Raw genomic sequence first — 19,219 nt, forward strand, 5'->3', positions numbered from 1 at the left:
TCCAGATGAAGCCATCACCTCTTCTGCAGCAGAGGGGTCTCCTTCAAGCATTCTTCTCAAAAAACAAGACATTCCTGACCCATTCCTATTTCATAACAATAAGAAAACCAAAGTCTGACTCAGGATTAGAAACTGGATACTCACTACATTTCAGCTACAGCTCATCACTTTAAAATCAAGCCCAGTGTTGTTAAAACGGACCCCACCTTCGCAAATGCCAGAAGCGATGGTTTTAACGCCAGCCTGTGGAGTATATTATTCTTTCTTTGATTAGGAGTGTGGCCTGGAAAGTATCAGATATTTCATTTGCTTTGCAAAACAAGAAAACTGGTGCTGCGAGGAAGTTAGGGTAAGCACCGACTCCGAAACAATTAGAGCCCTGGACTCTGGGGGGCCCAGGGATCAAGCAACCCTGGTAATGGAATTTGTTGATTTCAAACAAGCATGTATTGTAATTACATTTTTAGGGTCTAATCCAACTGCTATCAATGTCAATGGAAAGATTCCTACTGATTCAGGAATCAGGCCCCTCATGCTGCTTGTTATTCAGTAATTCATTTCTTGTGTGCACTTTGTGGCACAGAGCAATTGACAAGTCCGATATTTTACTGCTACAGCCTGGGCAATTACAGGGGAGGAGGTTAAAATCCATATACTTTGATGGTGTTGAAATATACTCCTTTCTAACAAATGCCCATATACTGCATCTCATCTGTTACAGGTACATTCACATATGTTAACATACAGACCTGGACATCAATCCTATGATTAATAATAAAAATGAAAATAACCAGATGTTTATTTCTAAAAGTTCATGTTGACCTAAAACATTCCATGCAGTAATTTATGATGGAGCTAAACCTAAATATTTCTAAGAGGAAATATAATCTCCAGCCCCTGCAAGGCATTTTAGGACTCCCAGAATAGAAACTGTTACTCTAGAAACTTAGTCTGAATGTACTTGTGGATAGAATTGCAATTTCCCCCCTTGTGAATTTTATTGTTTTCCATTTGTTCCCAGCAGCAGGGGGGAGGTCCAAAGCATTAAGAACTGAAGCCAAAGAAGTGCATTCCTTGCTAGGTTCTGTATTTCCCACAGAAGTTTTAAATGAATAAACCTACCTGAATGTATCTAATAATACATTCAGGAACATACTTCCGGAATATATCCTCTGGTGAAGAAGTTAAATATAGCCTTTGGAAAAAATTATTCGGGTTTAGCTTTAAATCTGCCTACTTCAATGATGAAATACGTTCCTCTTGTTTAATTAAAAGTTACTCCTTGGAGGTAAATGAAATGACAAAGTTATTCAAGGATGGATTAACAGAAATCTACTCATTGCTCAGGTGTTGCCACACAGATTATAACAGCTCTTTAAAATGCAGACAACATGGACAGAGTTGCACAGAAACTGTACAAAACAGGGCCTGGAGCACCTCCCCAGTGAGAACAGGCTGAGAGAGCTGGGGTTGTTAAAGAAGAGAAGGCTCTGGGGACATGTTATTGCAGCCTTCCAGTACCTAAAGGGGGCCTACAAGAAATCCATAGAGGGACTTTTTACAAAGGCGTGTAGGGACAGGACAAGGAGAAATGGCTTTATACCAAAAGAGGGGAGATTCAGATTAGACATTGGGAAGTTCTTCACTGTGAGGGTGTTGAGGCATTGGCACAGGTTGCCCAGAGAAGCTGTGGCTGCCCCATCCCTGGCAGTGTTCAAGGCCAGGTTGGATGGGGCTTTGAGCAACCTGGTCTAGTGGAAGGTGTTCCTGCCCATGGCAGGGGGGTTGGAATTGGATGAGCTTTAAGGTCTCCTCCAACCCAAACCGTTCTGTGGTTCTATGGTTCTGTGAAAGCCAATTCTAGTCACAGATCTCAAAGATCCTCTCTGAGAGGAATGCAAGAATATAAAGAGAAGTTATCACTACCCATAGATTATCCATATCAGATTTACCAGGAACTGCAATCAGGATATGTCAAATACTTTTCTTCCGTATATTCTGCATTTTGGGTTTGAATTAATTTTTCAAAATACACTGTCTGGGTAGCTGGCAATTGTTAATAAATTGTGTTTGTCATGTAAAGTAACAGGAGAGTAGACATTTTACCACTCTTGACCCTTCTTATATAAAAACTGCTTGATGATACTAATGGAAGTTATCCTCCAATTTAAGACAAAGTGACATAGGAGCAAACAAGTTACACAGGTCTCAGCAAGACATGATGGCAGATTTGGGTTTTCTTCCATTTCTGCTGACTTCTTCTCCAAAGTGGAATTTTTCTTGTCAGGTACTGGGGTGATTTGCTCAGAAATTCAAACAGGCAGATGCATCTTAATGTTTCATCTTACATTCCCATGTCTTCAAATATGCTCTCAGGAAAATGGAAATACCTGTTACATATTTTGCAATAGTTTTTTACAGTGCCTGTAAATAGCAGACTGAAGTGCAGAGATCCAGATCCAACAGAAGCAGCACTGACTTGGGAAGTAATGACAAAGGACAAATAGAAGGAAGAAAATTACTTCCGTCTCAAAAATAACTTAAGTTGAGGCAGGTGAAGAAGAGAATAAGAGACATAATAATACATCTCTCTGTGCAGATGCATAATTCCCCATGATGCCAAAATTAGGATAGCATTCTTATATTATCAAATGTAAATATTTAAACCACTGTACAACATATGCCCAACTAGATCAGGGCATATTCCCCCATAAATAGTAAATTCTTGAACGTAAATGTCCACAATATGAATAGTGTAATGTGTATTTCTATTTCAAATACATTCCGTGGAACTCACAAAATTGAGCTTGGAAGCTGTGGAATTATGTCATCACAAAATAATGATCTGGGCACTCTCTTCATCTTTTCTGCTTTACTTTTCTGTTCAGAAAAGCAGTCCTGCCACTCCACTAGCCAGTCAAGCTGCAGATCTCATCCACCAAATTAACATTATCTTTCCTATAGAAGAATTGCCATACATGGCCACAACTATGTCTAGAAATTAACTAGAATGCATACTGCATGTACAATCTGAAATAACTCCTACTGCAAAACCCAACAAGTGTCTTCAAGCTAACAGCCTCAGGGGCAGACTGATTTCAAAGGTTCTCTGAAAAGCCCTCAAGCAACTTCTGCAACACTGAAGGTCAAGTGTCCCATGTACAGGGATACACAAAGCAAACTGTGTATGACAATGTACAAGAACTTAACTTACACTAGTCTTTTGTCTGGCTTTAGCAGCTTGTTGGAAAATTCACTGATGATTAACAGAAAGCTCAAGTTAGGAGGCAAGCATTTTCCATGTACTCCATTAGCTCCTTGAAAAGCAAATTCAATCCCTTCCCTATTGGAACAGAAAAACAAAAAAAAAAAGGAAAAAGAAAAACAGAGTAATAAAACAGACAAACAGACAACGAACAAAGCATTGACAATGGACAAAGTGATGTTACATGGCACATACTTGTGTATCATGGCTACAGATTCTCTAGATTTCACTTGGTCCCAGCCAAACGTTAGTGAAAAGCGACGAGCAAGTTCTTTCATGTTTGTGAAGGAAGCAGAGAAGAAGTCCAAACCACCACTGCTGCCATGGCTTTCTGCATGTGCCTGAAACAGCTGCAAAAGAAGTCTCAGATAAGCAACCATACATAATCCTACAGGCAAACAAAGCACCAGGACAGAGACACGCACAGCAAGCAACAGTTGGCTTCCACAGACAGAAGCCTTACAAAAAAGCAGGTAAGTCATGTGCTTTAGAAGTACATGACTGGAACAACAAGGCGGCACTGACACAAATGACACTGTTGTGCTAACAGGCATAAATCAAAAAAGAAACATAAAAAATGGTGTTCATAAACAGAGAACCAGTTCCTGAAGATGGTGGCTCCACTGACCCCATCTCCTGATGGGACTTGTGAATCAAGCCCCAGAGGCCTAATTTGCCCAAGAAGCTTTTGGAATATCAGAAAGCAAATATAAAGCATCAAGTCTGGCAGCAGCATAGTCCAATTTCTTTAGAGTGAGACTGGGTCAAAAGCATGTTTTGAGCCCAATTAACTATGTTTTGGGGTTTTCTTGGTAACAGAACATGGGGAGGTAGCTTGTTCTCTTCAACCAACTTTCAAGGTCAAGCAATGGCCAAAAAGGGCCTGTTGTCTATGTGATACCTAAACACAAAGTCCTGACTATGTCAGCAGAATATATGTAGCCAAATGCTGCTTAGCCTCATCTAAGCTCAGATTTCAGGGGCTAGTTCACAGATCTAAGCCCCTGGCAATGTGTGTGAAATAAGCAAAGCTCATGTGTCCATACCCCCTTCGAGAAGCCTGCTCTGTGGCTTACAGCACGACTCCAGGCTAGAAGCAGCTCTGGTCATGGGCAGAGCTGGCAAAAGCAGCTGCTAAAATAGCTAACTGGCCTCATCAGTCAGCAGCTGCAAGCCCCAGCAACTGAGACCCTTCAGAAGGGCTGCAGCCCACTTTCTTCCAGAAAAAAATACTGCAGATATGGGGGGTTAGAGCTTGCCAGCCACAGATACATTTCTGGTTCCTTAAACTGAATAGGAATTGAGGTAGTTTGTAAAATACAGACTATACTGTATTTTACTGTATACTGTAAAATATCCTTAACCTTTGTTAAGGTTAAGAGATACCTACCGTATCCCAAGAAACACTTCATACTTACACATTAGTCCTAACACACTATGCATTTGAAGGTTAAAGACAAGACCAAAAAAAATCATGCACAAAATTACATTATAAAACAGATGTAATGATTTGTAAGGCGTTTTGATGCAAAAATCAATGTACACATAGAAAGTACAGGCAAGGAAAACAATTTCTTTCACTAGTTTGGGTTTTCTTTTTAATGGATTTGAATTTTGAATAATTACAGTAAAGTGAAACACTCCAATATGAGTACAGCTGTCATTAAGAGCCCCTAGCCTCTTGCTTTAATCTTAACCTTACCTGCTGCAGACAGATAATCAGTGTCTTGGTACTCTGAATTTTGTTATTGTGTCTCGTCTTGCTTAAAGTTTCTTTAATTATGTCTCCAAAATCACTGTAGGTCTATTAACAGCAACAAAACAAATTAAATTATCATTCCCCTTCTTTAGCACTGTGAGTACACAAAACATGACTGCTTTCATGTGACAGAAAGAAGCTCACGAAACACTCCCAATATCAGAACACCCAAGCTAAAAGATGAAAACTGGACTTTTTCTGTTTTTTCATATGTAAAGCAATGCTGTGCTCCTTTAAGAGAATGTGAGGATTAAAGTTACACTGAAATTGTTAAGCATTTATTACAACAAAAGAATAAAGCCTCCTCAGGAGAGAAATAGGGAGTTTTCTGTATATAACCAGTGCTTGCTTTGGGCCTAGTAAAGAACAAGATCCATATTCAGGGATTTTGAAAGTCCAGTTAGTTGGCTCAAGGAAAGTGTCCATCTGTGCTCAGTCCTCCCGAAACCCACTTCAGAGTGGCTGAAGCTCTACCAGTTGTTTAAACACCAGCACTCATGTGAAATCTAGGCCATCTGTGTACGGACTGGGTGAGCTGTATGAAGTTGACTGCTTCAGTGTGGGAAACTATAGTTAAAATACTCTCCTAGCCGTAAACTGCTTCTCTGCAGTGACCTCTCTGGAGAAGCTGAGGAGCAGATGTGCAGACAGACATACCCCCTACTCAATTTTCAGTGGCTTTGCCTGCAGTGAGGTACCTTTGCAGCGCAAAGGGGGAAGGTTTGTTGTGCACTTGCTTGATTTTATAGCCCTTTTGTGATCACGCAAGGATTCTGAGCCATAAGACTATTAACCCCATATCTTTCACAAACACTGCAGTCACTCTGAAAAACTAAAATGCACTGATAAGCAAAGCAACCTCATCTAAAACATTACCTTCACATAATACTTGTAGATCTCAGCAGCAGCAGTCATCTCTATCACATTGTATGCTATTAACTTGCAATATGCTGCCAGAAGACTCCGCTTTTTGTGCAAGTTGTCAAGTTTGCAACTTTCATCCTTTGTTTCTTCCTCTTCTGTCAGGTCTAGGGAAAAAAAAAAGCATTGAAGCTTTGTTCTACTACTTTATTCAAGATCTCAATTTTAATGACAAACTTTCATCCAAATAGCACAGACTCTGCTATTCAGTCAACACAGTAAGCAACAGATGATAGTGCTCATTCCTGAGTGTATCAGAAAATACAGGTTTATTTCCATTTCAAAGCTTGAAGCTGATGACAGTGAAAGCAAGTCATTTTCACAGCCTTCTTTCTACTCTCATCTTCATGGGGCTTTTACATTTCTACTTGTCAGGATCTCTTTGCACAACACTCTTCACAGCTACAGAATGGAACCAGAGCGCACAAACGCGCAGAATGGAAAAGACCAGACAAATTGCAACCACATTTTTTTTTTCCCTTAAATAACACAGATGCTAGAAAACCAGCACGTAACTCATCAGAAACCCTACAAAAGCTGCCATGTACTATCAACACGGGAAGAGTTCAGATGGAACTCTCCAAGTGGTTATCAAAAAGAGTGAGAGAAATAAGTAATTTCCTATCATTAATTCTCTGGAACATGGGTTAATTACTAGATGGAAAACTTGTGGAAAACCAATACTCCTAAGAGTCTTCCAAAACAGTTACAAAGGTGCTTGGGGAGAGCTTCTTGCAGGAGGAGAGCTGAGATACACTCTTTCCTGCTGCAAATGTAAGTAAATTTGCAGATACTTCTTGTGGTTGACCCACAAGATGATCCACAAGATTCAGTGGATACAGATCAGTGTACCACAGATCAGCCACTTCCTTTGTAAAGAGATCCAGTCAAAAAAACCAAACAACCCCAGCCCCTTCTCCCCTCAAAAAAACCCCAAAGACCAGCCCGCTTTCCTGGTAACATTCAGTGCAGATGACAAATGACAGCAGAAGTGGTAGATTGTTTCTCAGGTGATGAAGATGTCTAACCTTTGCTTTCCTCTTCTTCCCCCATGAAAACATGTTCCTGAATAAATAAAAGCAGTTTTGCCTGAAGTGATGTGCTAGGAAGATAATCTAGAAGTCCAACTGCTTCTTCATTATTGTTTGCATCCTGATGACTCAAAATCAGCAACCAGTCACAGAGTATCAGGAAGGCCTGTACCAAGCAAACAAAGACAAAGAAGTTTTTAGAGACCACTTTTCATGCCAACTCTACTTTCCATCTCCATCAAACACCAGCATTAACAAACTAGCTTCTATCCCACTTCTTCTTTGCAAGCTAAAGATTTCTGTTTGCCCCAGCATGTGGTAAAATGCCACAGTAAAGCCTTTCTAGAATTTGTACCTTAGTGTACAGCATATATAGATATCATGCATGAACACCACCCAAAGGCTGTCAAACTTCCATGGAAAGAAGAGCTCTGTTATGTTAGAATATCTCCCTTTTAACTCATGAATCACTGGACAATTTCTCCCATTTTTTTAGGTAATATTCATAGCAAGGCATACTAAGGCAATGATAGCAACCAGTACACAGTACACTGCTCAGTCTAATCAGAAAAAACAATGATTATCAACTGGCAAATTGAGACATTCAGATTCATGAATTGGGACATTCATTAATTCTGCAGATGGACCGTGCAGACATGTATCTGTGCTTGATTAAAGCACTGAATTTTGTAGCGTTTCAACTAACATAACTTTAATTTTCCTTTAAAATAAATAGTCAAAGATTGGTTTTTTTAGAGTTACTTTTCTGCTAAGAGACTAAAAAAAAATACCAAAAATCAGAAGAAGGAAATACTAGTATGAAAAAAAAGCCAGGCATTTAAAAGGACGACTGAGCATGAACACCAGTTAAGTGACAGAGAAACACAAACCTTTTCTTCTACATCTTTATCCTTATGGTGGAGGAAGTGCATGCAAATCTGACTGAAATGTCTCAGCTCCCTTCCTAGTGCAAAAAGAGTCTCCTAAAAACATATTTAGGAAAAGTGACAGGAAAAATACGTTATGGACTATGATTCATTAGAGAATTATAGAACAAGCAACAGTTGCATCTTTCTTCCACTGTTATTATTCATTTAAGATAGCACAGCTGATGACATTATGAAAAACGCTGACATCTCCCAGTAGCAACAGCTTACTAGCTACAAACAACTTTTAAACCATGGCTTGTTTTCAGGCACAATATCTGGGATAGAAAGGTCAATCCATAAAAAATATATAATTCCCCCTCAACTCTGGTGCAGAAATGTGACAAATACTAGTAGGACATGTGCACCTGTCACACTTGCTGAGGCTAGTGGTATTCAGCAAGTCACGCTCTGTTTGCTCCATCTGTATGATCGGCAGCTTTAATAGCATGTGTTCCCTTATTCCCTTCCTCACTTCAGTTTATCCTTACGATGCAGTAAGGATGATTTTCACTTCAGAGATGGAAATAAGAGTCATGAAAACTCTGGTCCATCCCACCTAATTTGCAACATGTATTGCCTTCTGAAGTTGCTCTTCTCCCTCCTTCTATTGACTATAGAGGGAATGCAGTTTAACCACACTGCTACCTTTGGCACTCAAAAGCTTAGACACCTCCGTTTGTTAAGATGAATCCAGCAAGACAGACTACTTGATTTGCCCACAGCCATAGAAAAGACTCTAATACTTCATCAGGTCCCAGCTGTTGCACTGCATTGAGCTTTGAGCAGTGAACAGAAGAGGAATGCCCTTACACGAGGGCTGGATTTTGTGCTATGCAACTGTACATTTACAAGAAAGGGGATCCATCCCAGGGCATGCTGCAAAGAAGCAGAGGGGGAGGCAAACCATTGCCTTAACACTCTTGGGGGTGGAGGGGGAGGAAGAAACAGTCCTAGAGCTGCTGGTCCAGGAAATGTTCTTTTTGCTCTTGGAATTTCTCTCTCTGCAAACATCCAGATTCGGCCCTGCAGAGTGGGCCATAACATTGTGCTTCCAATCAAAATCTGTTCCCATATGAAAGGTCAAATTAAAAAATACACTGCCCCATTATCAGTTAAGCTAATCATGTCTGGACTGAAAGGCAGAACACATTAAAGCAGTGAGAGATGCGGGCATCCACACAGGAATGGAATGGGACAGGAATAGATAGTGAATCAGTCACCAAACGGGCAACCTCCCAGCTAACAAATGTCCATGTCAGCATCCTGTTCTGCACACACAGGAGTGAGCACCAGGGGAAGGGGACAGAATGACAGAAGCAGCAGCAGTCCATGAAGAATTACCATGAAGAGATGCAGCACAGGTACACATTCACATGTGAACTGAAGCATAAAGGAGTTTTGCTCTGTGGTGTCTTAAACTAGACTGTCTTCTAAAATACCTGACAGAACCTGGCACTTTTGAAAACCAATTAAGAAAGTAAATAGTTGATGAGAAAACTGCCACTTTCCTCAAGCTTTCTGCCAGAAATATGTAAGTAAAACAAGAAAATAAGAACAAAACGAAGCAACAGATTTCCTGAAGGTTTCACTGAATTTTCTTTGTCGCTTAAAACAAGAAAACAACAAACTATTTGGCAGTGGAACAAGCTCCTTATCTCCATCAAGCCTCAGGAATTCAATGCACATGTTTTGCAGTAAAAATAGAGGTGATCCACTGTTCACTTATTCTCCTGCAGCCTGAAAAAGCATAAACACTTTTTAAAAAAGGAGGGCAAGACAGAGAGAAAATGCCCCAATTCAACTTGGTTTCCTCAAGAAAACACACAAATTAACTCCTTAGAAAGCTTGGCACTCCGTTTTTTTCTGGCAATCTAAGAACAAAAAAGCAACTTAAACTTCTAGAATCACAACTCTGGCATTCAAAATTACATGGAGCAACCAACCTTGGGAGAATTTTCTGAAACTGCAGCTAGTTGCCACAGGAGAGAAAAATATGTGCACTGGAGAGCTGGCAGGATAATCTGCAAATAAAAACACGTCCTTTATTTACATGAACCTTTGTACACGAAACTCAACTGCAAAAAGCTTACGAAGCAAAAAGCATTCAAGCCTGACATTCTGCATGCTGCTTGCATGACTGTTTCTGCACTGTATTTAGACACTCAAAATAAATTAAATGAGTTTACATACAAGCAAACATTGCCTCCTGAGAACCTCCAAGGTGCTGCTTCTGCAGAACTCTGATATCTTGATGAGTTCAGTGGAAATTAACCATGTACTAAAAAGTGTTCACAGAAGCTAACTTTAGCTTAGCTTCTCAGGATTTCTCTGCAGTCTTTGATGAAAGGTTGACTCCTCCAGAGGGCAATTCAGAGCAGAAGCCAAACTTTGGTGCTCCAATGCCCCATCTAAAGGAGTCCACCTCTACCTACTTGATGCAGGCTCTCTTTACTCAACTGAATTTTATCCCTTCCCAAATAACCTCAAGTTGTTGCCTCAAAACAGGTGCTGATTAACAGTCATGGCTGCTGGAGTACTTCCCCTTGTAATCCAAGGATATACACCTCCATCTTGGCACAGCTAATATCTGAATTGAGGCAATCAGACAACCAAAAGGCTGCGGTAGAGACAGCTGGTAATTACAAACCAATTTCACCAAGAGTCAATATTCAAGCAATAGGTCCAAAGTATTCCTATTTCTGGTCACATGCAATCTACAATTTCATGTGTATTGAGAGCAAGACTGTGCAATCATGGGAAGTACTGAGTGTGGCAAAGGATCAATCCAGATGTCAGATGATTACCACACTTTTGCATAATATCCAAAATAAATGAATCTATGGCATGAATTTACCAATTCAAATAATGCAATACCAAAGACAGCCTCATTTCCCCACACAGAGAAATGGAAACAGTATCTTTCTGCCACATAGGACATTTATATATAAGATTATTTAGTATTCCCTAATTTTCCCGCTTTCAACAAGAAAAAGCTCCTTCAGTGCTAAATATTAACAACTGACCAGAACAGGCAAACTCCCATGTTCCATTTCAAACACCAGCAACCTTAAAGTCTTGTCATACAGATTCCACTTGGTGAGATCGTGTGCACTGCAAGTGAAAAAGAAATGATAATGATACACTAAACAAGAAACAAAATCTCACCTGACCAAACAGGTTAAACGTATCTTATTTTTGCCTTTATCTGATGTATAGTGATAATGTTAAACAGCTAATTAATAATTCTAAAGGGGGGAATTAAATTGTTTTCACAATCTAACACTGCAACCTTTAAACCATAGCCTTACAGTCTGCATTCCCATAGCAAAACTGCAGTGTCATGAGGACAGGAAAATCAGCTTAAGCCCTGTTCCTTTTCCTGTACTCTACCCACATTCTCTAGGCGCTCAGAAGGGTCTAAAGAACAATTTCCCCACCCCACTTTAAAAGGCTGTTTCTAATACTCTTGAGTGTTTGCAGCTCAATGTTAGACTTCTCTTTGCAAAAACAGAGCAGCTCTAGCACACGGGGTAGGTAAAAGACTAAGAAGGCAGCCAAATTCCCCACCCTCTACTATCTTGCATGATAATTTACTTGGTGAACAATCCCTGGAGAACCAAGCTTTTGAGAAATCCATCTTTTAACAAAAGAAGATCAAATAAACTAAATCAAACCAAGCAGATAACTTCTGCTGGGGGAAAAAAGACTTTATTCACTATACCCTCTTCAGACTGACCACCAGTATTGACAGTAAGGCAGTGCAAAAGCATCCAGCTAGGAGAGAGGCACCACAGAGAGAATCTTTGGTGCCCACTCTGAGATCCCAACTCTGTAACACAGACTTCTCAAGCCACATTAGGGCTATTGCTCCAACCTCAATAATGAATCCAAAAGAATTCCATACCTAAGAGTACAGTTCTGTTAAAACTTGCAGCACTTCTCATAGAGATCATTTTCATTCTTTTGGGAAAAATCTTATTAAACCCAACAAACAAGAGCAATTCTCACTTTGCACCTGTTAGGTGAATACTTCAGTATATGGGAAAGTAAATTGTGTAAATAAATATCTCACTTATGAAAAGCTGCTATTCTTCTCAAAACAGAGTGCATCCGGGAAATTTCTCCTGCATCCGCACAAAATCCTTCTTCCTAAATTATGAAAGTTTGGGAAAGAGAAAGGAATTAGCCAGTGTGGGGCAAGGCAACTGCTATGTTCTCTTCCCAATCAATCCACAAATTTGAATTACTCTCCTCCAGCCCTCCCCAGTCCCTTCACCTTTAACAATGCTACTCATGTCTTCCTCTACAGTACAAAGAAACCAACATTTTGACTGCACAGAAATTCTGTTTAAGGAAACATTCCTGACATTAATAAACACATGGCAGCCTCCCTAGCCTCCAGTATTGCTAACACAGAGATAAAACTAGCAGTTAGGCTAACACAGAAGTGCTAAACCCTCAGACTCACAGGCCATTCGTGGTCCCTCACACAGTTGTTAAGGATCTCTGGAGGGCTAACTGTTCACTTGGTGCTGACTCTCCTTGCTTCCAGCTGCCAGATCACATTCAAAGATAGCTAAAAATATATTAAATACTTTCCCATAGATGCAATTGCTGTAGTTTCCACAAGCATACTACGTGATTATGGGAGACAGTATATACAACCAGGAATTAGAAGGGAGGGGTTCCAGGAGAAAATCTCTTTATTTAGATATGGATCACACTAAAAAGGAGTTGAAGAATCTCTGGTCTAGCACTTATCTTGTGTCTTATAAGCACACATTCTCCCACATTGACATAGATATCTATTTAAAACCAGCAAAATAAATCTAATCTGAGGTTAGGGGATTTTTTGGCTTGACACATTTTACAATATCCCAGTGTCCAATAAAAACCTGTCAGTGTTAACACTCATACCATGGCATGACACCTGTTCATGACAGCGCAGTTGATCAGATCAGCTGCAAGCTTCTGTTGTTCAGTTCAGCCAGCAAGCTATTCATATCACCATCAGCTGTTTCTGCTTTTTAGAACTAATGAAAAACTTTGACGGAGACTCTGCAGTCCTTCTTCAAGGGGAAGGTCGTTATTCAAACATCCCAAAGATTTACAATCTGCTTATACAATTACAGACCACTGGGTTGCTTTTTTTTTTCCCCTAAAACTATCTCTACAGCCAAAGTGACAGCACAAAAGACATCTTGTGTATAGTCAAATATGTAGTAGTATAGAACTGTACCTTTTCTTGGGAACAGTCTCATCACCTATAGATCCACAGCACTTATTAGCTGATCTTGCACACAGTATCTTTGGCCTGGTAACAGAACAACTATGGAGCAACTGTGGAGCTTAAGACCAGAATATCTGGTCTAGCACTTATCTTGTTTCTCATAAACACACATTCTTCCACATTGACATAGATATGTATTTAAGACCATCAAGATAAATCCAATTTGTGGTTAGGGGATTTTTGGCTCAAAACATTTTACAAAAAATGCTGGTATCACATGAAAACCTGCCAGAAGCCATAAAATGCCCTGTTGCTGGTGTGGACTACCTTGTTTATTACTTTCCCCACTCTATTCCTGCCAAAATACATCTGCTTCATTAAAATGTAAACAGTATTTTCAGAGGCGCAAACTCATCTTGGGAAGCTCTGCTCCTCTCGAGCAGAAACAGTAGGCAAAGAATAGCTCCATATGCCCCTTAATATTTTTGTCTTATTTTTTCATAGGGAAACAGTCTGTTTATCTCCACAATGAGTCACACTCACCTTTTGCAAGAAGCCATCTAGTAGCTGGTTAAGCTGTCCCATCAACTCATCTATCAGTTGAGATCGGGCATGATCCACCTGGCTATAGATGGCAATCTCTTCACTGCAGAGGACATAATAAGTCCTGGAGGAAGCCTCGAGGACAGACATGTCAGAGTGCTTGGCCACAATGTCCTTCATCTCTCTCAGCAAAGCATCCAAATGCTGCAGGTGATAAAAGGAGTATTATAGGTAAATTGTACCAAAATCCACTTATGCTTTAGAAACACTTCGCTAGGCCCACATATGTCCATATCCAACCTAAAATAAATGTCAGTCTAAGAAGCAGAGAGGCAGGATTTAAGGATGCAATATTTTTGTCTGGGTTTATAGTTGGGGTTTTTTTGTTATTATCGTCTCTGGATCCTCCTAAAGAATGAAGCAACTGCTTCAACTTCTACTTTAGCAGTACACGTTTGGCACTATAAAAATAAAGGCAAAGGTAGGGAATAAAAAATATCTTTCCAAAGGACAGGTGTGTCTCCAAACTATGGGAAGTTGCCTCTCTCAGCAGCAGAAGACAGAAGATGTTTCAGATCATGTTAGCAACTGGAATCTTCACTCAGTGAGAGAAGGTAACTTCTGCCATTCTGCTGACTCTCCTCCAGTTAAGATTTTGTGCTGAAATTAACCTAGGATTGTTCGCCTAACATTACCTCCCTTGCTTAAGAATACATTAAGAATTAACATCCTTGCTTAAGAATACATTAAGCTATTTCAAGGATTTCATCTATCCATTTTTGACCATCCCTTTCCCATCAGCAGATACACTATCTCCATTCTTATCTTTCAGTTACTATCATTCCCCAGCAGCTGGGAGTCAGTCTTCAAGGAGAATGAAACCTATTCTGTTGTAAACTCCTGGGAGACACCAGCTCAGGCACATGTCATTACCCACCCTCTCTCCACCCAGCAATGAAAAACCCAGGGCTGGGCCTATCACATAAAACCACAAATCATTACCCACCAGGGCCAGTCACAGCATATCAAAGCTGACAAGCACTAAGGCTTTTCTTTGGCAGTCCCTAATAAGACTGCTTTCCTCAAGATATGAGATGATTTCTTTACATTTCAACAGTCTCTTACTTGTTCCAAGTCCCACTAAACTCTGTGCATTATCACAGAAATTTAGTACATTCCACATGAACCAACTACCCCAATTCTTATTCACCTTCTCTAGACGTCCCGTACTGTAAACATCTAAATCGTAATACTGGGGAATCTGCAGAAGATTTGCCACTTTTTGTGCATCTGTTGAATACTGCAGAGAAAAAACAGGATATGAGTATACTGCAGGAATTTTAATGAAATATTTAACATGCATTCACATAGCAGCTGTTAGTTACCTTTGCCAAGAGCTGAGGAAGCACCATAATAAAGTGTTCAGTAATTTTGGTACAATCTTCCAATTGTATTTTCTTCTCTTTCACTGAAAGAATCTGCAGATAAAGCATTTTGTTTCAATTATAAAACCTCTTAGATTTGAGTGGCATTTTATATGTAACCCAAGGTTAACTCATGTGTCTTTGTCTAAAGTGTATCAAGCTAAGATACAGATACTTTTCCATGGAGACAACCAGATCATTTTTATTTTTTGTTAACCATAAATTAGATGCAAATTGCTGAACAGCTATAACCCACAGATAAAATGCTCACCATTTGTCAGTAACATGCTTCCACTGTCATTCCTCTAATGCCTATCTCCTTCAAATGATAAGATGTAGAGGTCAAAAGACACTGTGTGGTTTAATAAAATAAGCCATTTTATTTCCTAAGGTATACCTACCGCAAGGAACATGCTATCTGGTAAAGCACATAAGCCAAAGAGAATGTGATTACAGGACAATAAATAAGATTAAGATGTACTGACTTTTTTGGCTGCACCTCTGCCCACTGGAGGATGACCTTCAGCTGCTTCTCTAACTGTTGCAAGGATAATTTCAATGAGGGCACTTTGATAGGCATCACTCAGTTCTGTAAGTAAATCAGTCTCAGCATCACACAAAAGAAAATTGAAGATGCAGCAACAGCTAATGTAAAGCCTACTCATTTATCTGAGCAACTGTGGAAGGACACTACAGAAAGAAAGATGCAGTGTTGCCAAATAAACACCTAGAGAGGGCTGGATTTAATTTGAAGAAAATTATTTTCTACATTTACTGAACACAAAACCAATTACTCCGATAACGGCTAATCATTTTAGGGCAGCTGGGCTAAAACACAGGCAGTTTTAACAAGGCCTGCTCCTACTAACTAACTCATTTAGGACAAACCTGCTTCTTTGAATACCAAAATGCTCTAACTCACTGGGTATACAAACTCTGATTTCAACAACCACCTTCAGTTCTACTACCACAACTACTCACAGAATCATAGAATGGTTTGAGTTGGAAGGGACCATAAAGATTTATTTAAGTTCACTTTAAAATAATTCTAAAAAACCCTAATCCTCTAGAGTGTTAGATGTCAATGAACCCAACACATTATGCATTTTCTTTTCAGGCATGAACAATAACCCAACAGGTACTGTACTTCAATCAGTTAATACTTTTAGATTCTTAAGTTTTGCACAAACAGAAAAAGTAAATGTTACATCTGCATTATGGCTTAATTATGCAATTATTCTTGCAAAGTTTCTAAACTAGCAGTACATAAATACAGAATACTGAATAAAACAAATATGTTGATACAAATATCACATTGGCAATGCATTGAGTTACATCTGCTTTGTGGCCCTTGCGGACCAGTATTTGGGATCAAAGGGTACTATAATATGGAATGATCCTAAACCAGCTGAAGTTCAAAGAAACAGTATCAAGAGATTCATTCAGACAAAACTAAGCTCTTTGCTTACCCACCTTCTCCATCTTCTTCAGCATTTTTTAATAGAAGAGTGGTCATGCACTCCCAGTCCTTCAGGAATTTGCCTGCCCAGTCCCACAAGCTGTCTATGAGGTATGCAACATGTTTGTGTAGCTAGGGATTAAAAACACAAGCTTATTGAAGCAAACATATAATTAAAAGAAATAGAGCTTCCTATGTTCCTCTCCCTTTTTCCAATTACCAAGCTTTGTCACTCGCACATATATTCACCCACAGTATTCCAACATATTCAGTTTGAGGTTAATCAACATTTAAACACCATGTCTTCAATCTGATACAAAGCAGAAAAGCAGAGGAAAAAAAGTAGGAAAAAAAGCTTCTCGTTCCTCTTTTTGGGATACCTTTACTGTGTAATTTAAGTAATCTCTTTAAAACTAGCTTTGTATTGCTTTTATATTGTTGATCACAACTAAAACTCTAGGGACTAGAATCTAAATCTTGGGACTAGAAACAAGTCAATGTTTTAAGCAATATCTGTGAAATTCTTTGCAAGAGTCAAAACTGCTGTGCCTGAGACACTTTGGCCAGACAGAGCTCTGCACCATAGCAAAAGCCATATAATGAAGTACAGCACTTAAGCTGATAAAACTCTCAGTAAAATTATGCAGTTCTCATTCAGCATAGAGCAATGGTGCAGCCACCCATATCTGCCTGCAGAAGAACACTGACACATACCAAAAACCATCACTCAGTGGCATTAGTCCATCAGATTGTTTTCAGAAGCTACTTCAAGCACTGATTCTCTCCATTAGCATAGTTGTAAATCAGTTTTAATACAACAGAACAGAAACATCTTCATTAAAAACTCATCCTATAGAGTGAAAACATCCCAAACACCAAATATTTCAGAGCTCACCTCCAGAAATAGCTTTCAAAAGGAGCCAATATCTGATTTAACATTCAACATTGGATTTAAAAGGCTTACTGTAGGGGCTGTTCTTCTCACCTTACTGTCCAGGAAAAAACGTATTAATCTTTTCAGCTGCTCAGTACTCGCCCCAAACTTCTCTCCTCCTTTGGGCTGAACTTCCTCATCTCCCTCATGACTAAGCAACCTGCCAATACAGAAGGAAGTCAGTCCAGTTTTGCCACATTCTCTTTATACTCATTTGCCAATGTAACACTGATTCTGTCAAGATCCGAAAGACTGTATTTCTTCTAAATGTCTACTTCATAACTCCAAATCATATTAGACTTTTATCAGGTGAAAGGAAAAGATATTAGATTGTTTTCCATTATAAGAGATCTGCTCTCCCTGTGGATGCAGAGATTATTTCTGACAATTTCACAGGTACCCTGCCAGCTTTCTGGACAACAGATGCAGATTCCATAGAGCTGAACATATAATGAGGTAGGCATTCACTCATGCTTGAAAAAGGGCTTGCTCTATGCTGAATTTAAACATTAACAACAGAGCAGAGATATTACTACCCAACCATTATTCATATCATGGTACACCTTGGAACTGAAGCTTCTTAAAGAAAGCACAGTATTTTGTATTTATAAGAGGAAATCAAATAGACTTTACAAATAGAGTGGAAAAACCGTTCTTCCTCTTCTATCTGAAGTACGAAGCACAATATGACACTTCAATTTCCATTTCCCTCTTTATCCAAAATTGGTGTGACTGTACTGCTTACAAAAAATGCTAGTCCCAAGATAAGTACAGGAAGGCCACCCTTGCAGATTAATGTAAGGCCCAAATGGTTTGGATTTCAGAGCAGGACTACACTACTCAATGTCAATACAAGCTTACACTTTCAGAAAGTGTTTCTGCTGGTATAATTTATGCCAGCTAAGTAATTAACCTAAGTTAAAAATGCAGACATTGAGGAGACTTCATGAAAACCAAGGAGGGAGAGGGGAAACATAAGCATTTAAACTAAAACTTTTAGCAATATGACCAGGGAAAGGAGACAAGAGCCTAACATCTTGAGCACACTTCTATACTGGCAGAACTGCTGGAAAGAAGAACTGGATAAACAAGAAGAGGATGAGGTTTCCAGGGTCAAAGGGTCTACATTGCACTGGCAAGCTGGGTATAAAAAGTAAAGTTACCAGGGCAATCACTCCAATGACAAAAAGCAGCAGTGTTCTGAGAGGAAAAACTCCTGATTTATGATAGAATATCAGGACCAACACAAAAGACTAAGTAAGAGTAGCAGATGTGATAGAAGACTCATCAAAACACAAATTTATCTTCGTCTTTCTGTTGGACTTGGCTCCACAAAACCCAGAATGTCAGCAATTCAGCCAGATAGGAAGAGACAACTAAGGGGAGATTCTGCATGTATGAAAACACAAATTATTATTATTTCTGAATTTTTCCCACAAAAGTCTTGCCAAAATATTTTTATTTTCATTCCTCTTTGTAAGACAAAATTACTTCTCTCAGCTGCAGAGACAGAATATTTATTTCTTCTCATTTTAGCATGCCAACTCCATTCACTTCATGCAACCATTGTTATAAGAAGCCCATTTATAAGAGTTACTCCTGGGGAAGATAAACCCTGTACTTCATTAACCTGACAGAAAATTGGGAGGGCTTTTTAATCTGCTGCATCTCTCATTATTCAAACCCTTTACAATGTATAAGGCAACTTCCAAAGGGAGAAGAGG

General features: G+C 39.4%; 1 protein-coding gene across 1 annotated transcript in view; it reads right to left on the minus strand.

Moving 5' to 3' along the window:
* The window catches only part of LOC308218611 (cohesin subunit SA-2-like), a gene marked incomplete at its 3' end in the record, with an annotated part of 55,530 nt that overhangs the window by 3,271 nt on the left and 33,040 nt on the right, over positions 1-19,219 (minus strand). The window contains exons 14-28 of the mRNA XM_080612880.1: positions 17,547-17,655; positions 16,576-16,693; positions 15,588-15,691; positions 15,064-15,156; positions 14,889-14,978; positions 13,679-13,882; positions 11,978-12,054; positions 10,929-11,016; positions 9,849-9,926; positions 7,867-7,959; positions 6,974-7,142; positions 5,901-6,052; positions 4,968-5,069; positions 3,461-3,615; positions 3,215-3,343 (exon numbers count right to left, since the gene is read on the minus strand). Coding sequence (XP_080469006.1) covers positions 3,215-3,343; positions 3,461-3,615; positions 4,968-5,069; positions 5,901-6,052; positions 6,974-7,142; positions 7,867-7,959; positions 9,849-9,926; positions 10,929-11,016; positions 11,978-12,054; positions 13,679-13,882; positions 14,889-14,978; positions 15,064-15,156; positions 15,588-15,691; positions 16,576-16,693; positions 17,547-17,655 — 1,761 coding nt within the window. The remainder of the gene's footprint in view (positions 1-3,214; positions 3,344-3,460; positions 3,616-4,967; positions 5,070-5,900; positions 6,053-6,973; positions 7,143-7,866; positions 7,960-9,848; positions 9,927-10,928; positions 11,017-11,977; positions 12,055-13,678; positions 13,883-14,888; positions 14,979-15,063; positions 15,157-15,587; positions 15,692-16,575; positions 16,694-17,546; positions 17,656-19,219) is intronic.

Source organism: Psittacula echo, assembly GCF_963264785.1.
Source record: "Psittacula echo genome assembly, chromosome: 3".
Taxonomy (NCBI): domain Eukaryota; kingdom Metazoa; phylum Chordata; class Aves; order Psittaciformes; family Psittacidae; genus Psittacula; species Psittacula echo.